Raw genomic sequence first — 12,025 nt, forward strand, 5'->3', positions numbered from 1 at the left:
TTAATGCCAGCTGTTCAAAAAATAGACAACTTCCAACGGAATCATTCTTATAAGCTGAATTTTTATTTTTCCTAAATTATCTATGTTAATAAAGAAATCTGTGCTTGGTGTGGAATTTCACTCCATCAAGTGTTACAATGACTTTTCATTTTCATTACAAGCAGGAGAATGAATGAAGGACAAGTGTTAGGAAACATGGCAATAAATTAGAATATAATTTACAAAAGCAAAAAAAAAAAAAAAGTAACAGTGTACCACATTAATACTGAGTACAAAATAATAAGCAACAACTAATCACAATAATACAAAGGTAATTTCATTCTGTATTATTAAGGATACCTATGTGACATTCACTCAAATAAAAGATTCCTAATGAAATGAACTGATCTAGGAGTCATGTGTGTCTCAAGGGGTTTAATCAGTTGGGGATATTTCCTTTCAGTTTTGGGTAGGCTTTTCTGCCAGTGGCATATACCACTCTCACCCCCGGGGTACCAGCTTCCTTGGGGTTCCCTAAGTAGTCTATAGAGCTCACTATTTTTGGAGGGCCTACCATGGGGGCTCAGCCTCCACCGATGATTCTGCTGTAACCATTTAGGAAAAGAGCATTTGTAGCCACGTGGTTGACTACAGAGCAGCAGCGGTATTGTGATGTGCTGTGGAATGTGACATTTTCCCTCACTTGGATTAACTCAGGGCCTATCTGAAATGTTTAATCCTGTTACGTTCCATGCTTGGTTCCTTCTGAGAAGGTGACCTGATACTCTGCACACCCCAGAGGGCACTGGCTGCCCTCCTCTTCCACAACCAATCAGGGGTGCCTGGTGCCTGGGTGGATGGCCCTTGCAATGTTCGTTTCCAAATGAGGTAAAAAAAAAAAAAAATAGCCCTTAATCAATAATGTAAGAAATCTGTTTAAATAAACATATGAGCTGATATTTATATTGGAGAAAAGCAGATCCTGATGGCAAACCTGTGCCTGAAATGCCACAGAAACCACTCATCTTTTGTCTATTTCACCAGATTAGCACCAAGTTAACCGCTCTTTGCAAAGCACCATGGGAATTCAGTGCTGAGGCCCCTGGCCCTCCCTTTGCTGAATGGCTAAGAAGGCACCTGGGCAGCCATGAACAGTGGCCCTGACAGCAACTCTCAAGTATTGTCAACAGCTCTCCCTGGGAAGCACAGGGACGTGAGCTAGTGGGGTTGAGAAAGCAGGTGATGAGAGACACATGAGCACGACTGAGTGTGCAGAACCCTATCCCCTGTTGGCTCTCCACAGCACGACTAACATCTAGGTTGGTTTTTGGAGCCTGTGAGTCTCTCTTCCTTTCTGAAAGCACCTAATCACCCCCATCAAGTCATGGTCTAGGACTCTAGGTCATACACCTGACGTGGAGTCTCAGAGCATAGTGATGGATTAAGCCAGATTTACTCTTCAACTTGCAAGTAGCACCTTTACAGAGGAGCCATTTGGCTGAAGTGTGAGGTGTCGGTGTAGCATGGTGGACACACGTGTAGGACACAGAGCACATTCAATGGAACCTGCTGCAAGCTACAAGTGTTCAAGTATAACATATTCATATAAACAAGTACCCTCTTTTTCTTTAAATTTCACTGTCATGTATTTTGATGAGCGTGATGTGAAACTTGTGGGTAGGGAATGTGTGAGCTAGTCAATTTAAATCAGGTGGATTTGATTCTAGAATTTGACCTGCTCAAGAAACTGGGTTTCACATTTAGTTGCTGTTCAGAACAACCATTAAAAAAATTATAAAATACTTGGTTGAATGACTATTAAAAATTAGGCTTTATAATCTCTAGTCTTCATGAGTTTTTCTTCTTTGGTTGTTATCCCTTGCCTACTTTAAATCTCAGAGAAATACCACGCTCCTCGACTCACACACTCAAAAGCGCCCACACACACACACACACACTTGCTCCCATATAAATAAATGCCCTTCTGCCATATCAAAGAAGGGACATCTGGAACCCATCGTAACTGTCAGCAACAGGGTCTGCCTGGTTGTTACTGAGCCGGTCTATCCTTTTGGCCTGGTATGGTCTCAGTCAGCATAGTGTGGGTGCAGCCACCCAGTGGGGCAGGAGCCGTTCTGTGGCTGTAAACACAAGTGAGTTGGAGTGACTCCTGTTAAGAGCTGAGGCATCCCTGTGTGATGGCAGCAAAGGATCTGGTAGTACTTCGGTCTCCACCCACTCCCCAGGTCTGGCTTCTGCGTGACATTGAAATGTTTTTCTCTTAAAGTGTTAATGGGAATCTCAGCTTCACTTGCACAATGGCAGGCAGGCCACAGTTTTCAGCACTGAATTTATAGGCTGCACAGCTGCAGTGACTGAGGCACTGCTTTCAACTAAGTCCTTCACTGTCGTTCAGCTTAATGTAGTTTTATGTATGGCTCACAGCAGTGTTCAGAACAGGGGGATTATTCCTAAGGAAATTAAGTAGAAGGAAGAAAAAAAATCATACAAACTTTCATTAGTCTTGATTTATAATTGCTCCTTAAATTACAGGTTAAAAGCCCAGTTTAGAATTTAAAAGATGGTGCTGTTGTAGTGAGATAAAGTACAGTAAATATTTTTTTTAAGCTATGATTTAAGATTTCTGAATCTTCTTTACTTCCATAGTTGACCAAGTCATACCAACTACATCTTAAACAGTTTTAAATACACATGGATTCAGTGTCATTGCTAAGTCTATAATAAAAATTATCTTAATGGTCCAAGGAGGTAAACAGGCTATTGGATTTACTCGAAAGAACACAAACGTTCCACAGTAAGCAAGTCTCCCTGTGTTGTTTGGATCTCTCCAATCTGGCATTCCCTCCCAAAACTGTGTCCAGCACTTTGGATCAATAAATCCTACTTCACAGAAGTTAAAATAATATTGAAATCCTGTCAGCGAGGGCTGACCAGTGGTTACATTTTCCACAGGGTAATGCATCTGCAAGGACATCAATCCTCTTCCTCCGGGTGGCTCCTCTGTGATGGACACATTTCCAGGATGAAATGACAAGCTTTCTCTCCGGCTCTCCATGGGTCACTGTCCTTGGCAGGTCTTACAACATATCTGTCTGAAGTATGCTCGATTGCAGAACTGGAACTTGTGCACCAGCGGGCAGTAAGCCACTTTGCTCACATCTTTGCACTCTAATGAATGGGGGCAGAAAATGGAAAACAATTAGAGGCACATAAACAAGGATATAAACAAGCCAACGAGCCCGGATGCTGGGCAAGGACTCCCTTTGCACCAACCCACCTTGGCTTTCGCATGCATGTGGTTTTTGTTTTTATTTTTAAGCATACCCTGTCTGGGACAGCCTACCAGAAACATTCTTTTGATATATTTTAACACAAATTAAAAAAAAAAATTTTTTTTTTTTGCAAGGCTTTTCTCCCAGACTTTTATAAGTATGGTGCATGCCCACTATGTCTTGAAAGAATTACCATTTGTTTGGATAAGTGATCACTTCAGACAGCTTCGAAACATGAGTCATTTTTCTTACAGCGCTTTTATTGCTTCTTTCTCAAGGGTTATTTTATTCACAGCGCAAGGTTATCCAAAACCAAACATGAGTTGCATTGTTTGATACCAAAGTACACATGTCTCCAGGGAACCTCTGCATCTGTGAGGCGCGGGGCTGGGCCCGGGTGAATGAAAGGGATTGCTGACAGTGGCCTAGATTCAGCAACTACACTAGACAAAGAGGGAAACTCTGAGGGGTTGGCCTCAAATGGCAGCAGTCTGTGGGTTATGGAAACATGTAGAAATGTCTTTTTTTAATTTGGAAGTGAGACATGGCCTTCTTTTTTCCTATGTGTATTTTCTCCTCGGTGCTAGAATTGCCACAGCTGCAGCCTGCACTTCTTGCAGCCAGAAGGTGAATAAATGATTCTTTCTCCGTCTCCCCTCGAGGCTGGTTGCAGAGGATGGGGCTGAGAGCCACCCCATACACACACACACACACACACACACACACACACACACACACACATACACACACAAACACACACACACACACACACACACACACACCACCCCACTGCTGCGAATAATGATATTCCTCTCCAGTCCTCCGGTCACTTTTATCTGGGGATTTTAAAATACTTTGTAAACCTAGTAATTAAATTTCCATATGCCTCCCAGAATCAAAGTTCCACCCTCATTTTTCCAGGTGGTTACACTGAAGCATCCTGGGTAAATTGTTGAAGGTAATTAGAATCAGACAGAACACTGGGTCAGGTTTAGCGGAACAGAACAGTGGCTGGTTGTTGTTGTTTGCTCGTGTTTTTTTTCCTGGCTTCAGAAATTCTCTAACGTTCTAAGAGATTGTGTCTATGGTACAGAGCCACGTGACAAGCCTGGAAAATTAAATGCAAAGGAATGGGCAAGTTTACAGTTGTTATTATTGAAAATCACACTTTCAAGGTTCTTTCAGTGAAAGACTTAACACTTTAAACTGTAAGCCTCTACCCTCTGGAAATGTAAGCTCTGCTACCACTGAGCTCGTAGTCAAGGTTCGATTTCACAGAGAGAATACCAATTAAGACATTCAAATTAAAATTTTCCACCATAGGCTTCTCAGGTAGCACAGGCAGAAAAGCTTTCTGTAAACATTGCACTAGAATAGAGATATCAGTCAATAGTTGGTCTATTGAGTTTGAATTTGAGGTGAAAAGACCCCCATGGGTTTTAATTTGGAGGTCACTTGTTATTTTAGTGGGGGGTTTTTTTTTCTTCTTTTTTTCCTTCCTTTTCCCCTCTGTCATGACCTTCCAGAAATATCCTAAGAAAGTTTGGACTAAGAATATTTTTTGTGTGCCGAGACTGATTTGGCTCAGTGGATAGAGCGTCGGCCTGCGGACTGAAAGGTCCTGGGTTCAATTCTGGTCAAGGGCATGTACCTTGGTTGCAGGCACATCCCCAGTAGGCGGTGTGTGCAGGAAGCAGCTGATTGATGATCCTCTCTCATCGATGTTTCTAACTCTCTATCCCTCTCTCTTCCTCTCCATAAAAAACCAATAAAATATATATATATTTTTTAAAAAGAATGTTTTTGTGGAGCATATTGTCCAGGTAATGCAGTTATTCCAGGGGTGAGGAACGCTGGCACAACTCCCCGCATCGTCAGTTCCAAGTTACCATCCTTGTGGGCAGCCCGCCTCGGAGACTACTGCGCTCACTCTCCGCGACAGGGCTCCGTGAGCTGCTCGAAGTACCAAACACACTTTAGCGTTGGCCTTCCTTGCCAAAATATAAAAATGATTTAGTTGATAATCAGATAGAAGAAGACTGGTTGTTTTAATAGTACAAGGAAATAAAATTAGAAGCCAGACTGCCTGGGTTTAATCCTAGTTTTATCATTTACTAACTTTATGGCTCTGAACAAACCACTTAACCTCTCTGTGCCCAAGGTTCCGCATTGTAAACAGGGGTGACAAGAGTGCCCACCCCCATCTGGAACAGGAAGAACCTGTGCTATTGCCCAGTGCAGGGAAAGCCCTCGGGAAGTGTAGAATATCGGATTACTGTTACTGTGGCCACTGTTAGCTACTATCTCTTACTGCCTGATGACAGTGAGGGGCGCTCAATGAGGATGCAACATTTAGATTGCTACCGAGAAAATGCTGTTCTACTGGCACACGCCAGTTTGCAGACCAAACAAAGAAGATTTCCTGGGAATATATACAACTTTAATGGGAGACTCATTACTCCATTTTTGGAGGAGTGGCTGCACAAGAAACTTCACAGATTTTTTTTCTTTTCTTTTAGATTTAGACTTTGAATTCTGATTCAATAATAAATAATAAATGCCCAGTCAGTGTGGCTCAGCAGTTGAGTTCTGACCCATGAACTAAGAGATTGCCAGGTGGATTTCCAGTCAGGGCACATGAATGGGGTGCAGGCCTAATCCCAAGTAGGGGGTGTGCAGGAGGCAGTCCCTGGGTGATTCTCTTGCATTGATGTTTTTATCTCTCTGTCCCTTTCCTTTCCTCTCGCTCTAAAAGTCAATTTAAAAAAATATATAAAACCAAAAATAGATACAGAGGCAAAGAAGTATTGAACAGACTGTCAAACTGCAGCGGGAAGGCAGGGGAGGGTTGTGGGGTTGGTTTGGAGATCAACCAAGGGATTTGTATACGTGCATATAAGCATAACCAATGGACACAAGACAATGGCAGGGAGAGCGGTGAGGGCAGGGCCAGGGGGTAGGAGAGGCTGCGGGGAGGTCAATGGGGAAAAAGGAGACATATGTACTACTAATGATAAAAATCTATTCACTGAAACTCAGCTATTAACTGGTCTTTTATTATCTCGGCCTTTTCACTCCACAAGAGTTTAACCTTGTAATAATAACATTAAAAATAATTTGCCAAATGCCTCCTAAGTGCCAAGCACTGCCTTAATCCTTTTACATATATAGAACATCAGCTTTGCACAGATGGAAAAACTGAAGCTCAAAAAGGTTAAGAAACTCATGCTGGGTCACACAGCTAGTTGGTCTAAGAACTGGGACCAAAACTCAGGTTTGTCTGATTCTGAAATCATCTATTTTGGCAGCACTCTTAGCATCTAAACGAAAAAAAGGTTTCTGCCTGTCAGTGCTTCTGTGTTCTTGGCTGATACCACCGATGATAAGTAAACCTTTGGGTACACTGTCAGGAGGTCTGTGCTGCCACCTTAGAGAAGGGGAAATGTTTTTGAAAGAGGGTTCTATCACAGGCATTCAGAATAGCCCAATACTTTTCTTCAGCTATTCCTTTATCCCTAACTGTTGTGAAATTATGTGAGTTAAAGGTGATTTGAGACACACCAAGAAGCTGTAAGGTCCCATCATTACAGAAAGCTAAATGTGATCTTAACAATGTTAGTATTTAAATGATATGGGTGTGGTCAGCCCATCTGTCACTTTTGAGCTTAGTGAGAGGATTGATTTGTTGAGCACTTGGAATAACTCATTGACATTTGCTAATTTTGAGAGGCCTTAATTATAAAACTTATTGTTTACTAGTGTGTCACATCATCAAAGCCCACTGAAAATACAAAATAGTCTTTTTACACCAACCCGTGAGCACTACACAGCTTACAATGGTGCTAACACCATTCTGGAAGAGTTAATAAATCACATTTTCCCACTGACCATGAAACAACAGGAAAGTTCTGCTTTAATTTCTAAATGATCTTTAGTTGGCATAGATTTCTAGCTAATATCTAAAAAGTAAAAGTCTCTCTATACCCAAGTAATATATAATCTGAAAATAATTAGACTAGGATATCTGTTTAAAGGAATCCTTTAGTTGACATAGACTCTTTTGTAATAAAATATCTCTGTAATTGATATATTTTGAAGATTGGGTCTTTACTATCCTATTTTCTTCATACAATACACATATGTCAACTGCTTTTTAAGCAGTGGATTCTGAGCCAGGAGGGTCAAGGATGTTAAGATGAAGGAAGGAGCCTGATTTCCTCTGCTACTATCATCATACAGCTAAGTACTTGCCTTTTCTTGTGAGGCTGCTGGAAGGGTGAGAGGTCCTTACTGTGTGGTTTCTACGAAATATTTTGCTGATCTAACTAGTCTCTCCTTTTTTAAAAAAACACAAAACATATAATCTCTCCAATCCAAAAATAAAGTGTCACTTTACCCATGGCCAGAGATTTCTGATGGGAATGACAACTTAAGGAGTATCTCTAGCCCTAACCGGTTTGGCTCAGTGGATAGTGTCAGCCTGAGGACTGAAGTCAAGGGCATGCACCTTGGTTGCGGGCACATCCCCAGTAGGAGGTGTGCAGGAGGCAGCTAATCGATGTTTCTCTCTCTCTATCCCTCTCCCTTCCTCTCTGTAAAAAAAAACAATAGAATATATATATAAAAGAGTATCCCTAAATTCTTCGTAGGGAGGCTTGGGAATATATCCAGGAATAAAAGCCGCCCATTAGGCCCTGCAATGTGAACTAGAACCATTCCTATAATCTTAAGTAACTTGCCAGGTATCCTGGAGTGGGTCTCCATAGTAATCTGGGTTTTGGTAGAGTTGAATAATAAAAATTAGACAACGTGTTTCACAGGCAACACATGACTCTACTTATCATTGATATTCCAGTGGGTTTTTCCCCCCAGGTGCTTTACATTAATCTTTCAAAACCTGGACCTAAAAGACATAGTTTCAAAATACTCATACTGAACAGAGGCTTATGAATTTAGGATGCTGATAGATTCAGATTCATTGTGACTCTGATGGCTTGGCTTTGTCCAAGAAGTACCAGGACAACTCCCAAAATGCAGTACTCTTGTATTTAATTCATAAAACACTGCAATGCCTGCCTAAACTGTATCCTTGGAGTGAGCTGGGATACACAGACACATCCTCCCATGACCCAGTTGGATCATTCAGCATCTTTCTTTGGAGAATGTATGTCCTCTGTACCTGTTAAGTGGTTTATTATATTCAGAGAAAGAACACAGTGAGTAGAGAGTCATGACTTAAGCACCTAGGGATCTATCTTTTGGATATCAACCTGTCCATGGAGATTCAGAGCTCGGCGAGAAGGGAGACAGCAAAGGCATTGCCTGTGCATGTGTGGTATTTGTGGGGATGTGAATTCAGTGTGCTTTTCCTAATAAAATTGTACTTGAGCCCTGGATATTTTACATATTCGGATTGGAAAAGGATGAAATAAGTTGTGCTTGTGAATTTGATATTTATGATGCAATGAAAATGGTGCACTAACTGTATTCTCAAAGCAAGGTAGTATCAACTACAGAACATTCTTCTTATTTCATCCTACCAAACTAAGCCTCTCCTTTCTCTTCGCTTTCTCAGCTTCTTTTCACCCAGTCTCATTCCCTGGTTGCCACCTACATTTAACCTCAAGTTGATATGACCCCAACACAAATCCAGAGTTCTCTCTAAACCAGACAGCCAGGAGTGTGTACCAGAATGTTAAGGGGGGGTTATGAGTTCTTTAAAATGGCAAAGAAAAAAACATGTCTACCTCACCTCCTTGAAACCAAAGTCTTCACTTTCATTATACCTTTCACTGTTTTTAATATATCAGATGCCATTTAAAAAAACCAAATTCAGTAGATGTTTTGTCATAGAAATTTTGTAAGATTTCTGGAGCTTCCCAGGTTTTTCTCAGAGTAATTTCCCTGAGGGAGACTGAAACCCACCAAAGCCACCAATAGACAGCTGGGCTGCTAAAGCAATGCACATTAGCCACACCTTCCCTGGGTTGGTTACCAGCTCACAACGCGCCATAAATCATGACCTGGCAGCAATAAATACTAGATGACAGCGTGCCTTGTGCTACTGAAAAGCTGAAAAGACTCATCATATAAACTACAAGGGAACTTGAAACTGCATCAAGATGAATAAAATGGCATTTGGGATAGAATTTCAGGTGAGCTGGAGTAGGCCAGTCCTAGCTGCCAGATGTACTTTAAAAAATTACTCTGAGTAGTATTTCAAATGCAGTGATACCCAGCATGCCTATAATTCACTCTCGGCAGCACCGCCGTGTTACCCTCGCCAGTGGCAGTCTGTCAAGATCAAGCCTATAGCGCTTTAACTCTCAGCTGAAGGCTTTCAGAAATAGAAAACTAAAGCAGATGTGGAACATGGCAGATTTTGTCTTCCTCTTCCTCCTCCTATTTACTTTTCATTTTTATTTTCTTTCTCTTACTATCTATCTGTCTTTTGTTGCTTAACTTCCTTCCATTTCTTCAACTTCTCTCCATTATTTATTTTTTATTTATTGTTTTTTACTTTTTAATTGAATTTATTAGGGTGACTTTGGTTAATAAAATTATATAGGTTTCAAGTATACAATTCTGCAATACATAATCTGTATATTATATTGTGTGTTCACCACCCCAAGTCTAGTTCTCCTTCCATCACCATTTATCCCCCCTTACCTCTTCAACTCCCTCTACCTCTTTTCCCTCTAGCAATAATCACATTGTTGTGTGTCCATGAGTCTTTCTTTTTTTTCTTAATCCCTTCACCCTTCTCACCCAGCCCCGAACTCCTGCCCCTCAAATTCCATTATTTTATAATAGCTTTGGGATACTATGATGCTTAATTTCCTTATAGATGGCTAAATTCCTTATCATGATTAAAAGTACCATGATTAATGAGTGAATTTGAAACTTGGAAGTCATACTGACCACCTTTGTGTCTACTTGTGTATCTGGTTCTTTTTATTCTCCTTTCTATTCATTTTTCTTATTTTCAATTTGTTACCTTCTTTTTGACCTGTACTCAATCTGCTTTAATGCAAGACTTCATCAACTCTACCCTGGTACCTTAGAACAACTTTCTAACTCTTCTCCCACACAAGGTTGCCCTCTCTCAGCTCCCTGATACTCTTGCCATCCTAAGGATATCATTCCCTAACTTCCTGTACTTGTTTCCTATGACTTGTAGGTAGAGTGTCCTAAATTTCTTCTTCTGCATGCAGGACCCTCCAAAACTAAGTCTCCCTCTCTTTTTGTGACTTCATTTTCACTGCTGCTCATTGGCAACCCATGATAGCAATGTTGAACACACTCCACACCACCATGCCTGCATACTCATCCTCTGCCAAGAATGCCCAGAATCTCAACGGCTTCTCAGCAAACTGTCTCATAACTTCCAATGACCCGCTTTCAAAGTTTATTCTTTATAAGATTATGAACTTATAAAAGTATTTGAATTTTCCATAATGAAATTAGGCAGTAGGCCACAGCAAGCATTCAATAATTAGCTATTGTTAAATAAACAGATAGTTTCAGGTATTTAAATATATTCAATATATGCTAATAAGAATCTAAAGAGATCACAAAACAAGTTATAACAAACATATTGTTTATTGTTTGTACTTTAGTTCTAGTTTTGTAAAAAAGAGTGATCCTCTTTTAAAGAAGTCAACAGCTTTAGCTGAATAACAATTTTGAGATTAGTCATACATTATAGGATTAATAATTTTCTAAAAGTTTCCTCCTTTACTGAAAAAAACTAAAAATATTGTCTTAACTGCTTATTTCACATTAATATAATAAAAGGTTATTTGTCCGGGCAGATTAAATGATTATGAGATGTTTCTCTAAATAATCCGAGTAACATCACATTAATATCTATCCACTTTAAGGTAATTTCTCTAAAACAGAAAGAAGTGAAATTACAAATGATATTCTGCCAACTTATCTAAAAAGAGCATTTCATCTTCAGCTGCAAGGCTTATGTGTAATAATTATTGACTATAGATAAACTTTTGGAGAAATTATTAAAATGGCTGAAAATGAAGGATTAAACATAACCTCAACAGATATTATTGTGGGCATGTTAAAAGCCAGTTCTTTCAGCAACGATTAAGCCTTTATCCATTGAATCAGGTTAATGGTAATGCCAGAAGTATGTCTACTTCATAACCAGAAGCTCTGTGTTCATATTAAATTACCCAATTTTAAAAAGTGAATAACAAATAGCATATAAATGTAGTTGAAACTGACATACCCTTAGACTCTGCCAAATTTGGGTTAAAATACTGACTGTTACTTCTGAATCTTGTGATTTAGGCAAGTCATTACTTTTCTCTGTGCCACAGTTTCCTCATCAGTAATACATACTCTTAGAAGGCTGTTATCATAATTATGTAATATATATACTCTCTCTCACAGGTATTTATGTATGAGATATATAAGATGGGTAATAAATACAAAGGGCCTACCATAATACCCAACAGAAACAAATTTTATATTATAATTATAGCCTCTCTTCCATTTTAATGTTTATTTTCCAACTCTGATAGAAAAACAGATTCCCAAATCCATTTGATTGATCACTAATAATTTATAATGGATAAAAGTTTTATTTGCAAAAAAAAAAAAAGTTACTTGCTGCAGTCCTATAGAAGATATTTTTATTTAGATTATTTAGAGTCAGAGATTTTGCAAATTAACACTGTAACTTTGAACTAATTAAAAATAAGGCTATATTTCTTCAAAAGCGTTATACAAGA

General features: G+C 39.7%; 1 protein-coding gene across 1 annotated transcript in view; it reads right to left on the reverse strand.

Annotated features, from left to right (window-relative positions):
- Window positions 1-676: 676 nt before the first annotated feature.
- ADAMTS6 (ADAM metallopeptidase with thrombospondin type 1 motif 6) overlaps window positions 677-12,025 on the reverse strand; it is a 192,554-nt gene continuing 181,205 nt past the window's right edge. Inside the window, exon 25 of the mRNA XM_036410424.2 lies at window positions 677-3,168. Within this exon, the coding sequence (XP_036266317.1) occupies window positions 3,059-3,168 (110 nt within the window). The 3' untranslated portion in view covers window positions 677-3,058. The remainder of the gene's footprint in view (window positions 3,169-12,025) is intronic.

This window comes from Pipistrellus kuhlii, unplaced genomic scaffold (genome assembly GCF_014108245.1).
Source record: "Pipistrellus kuhlii isolate mPipKuh1 unplaced genomic scaffold, mPipKuh1.p scaffold_m20_p_4, whole genome shotgun sequence".
Lineage (NCBI taxonomy): Eukaryota > Metazoa > Chordata > Mammalia > Chiroptera > Vespertilionidae > Pipistrellus > Pipistrellus kuhlii.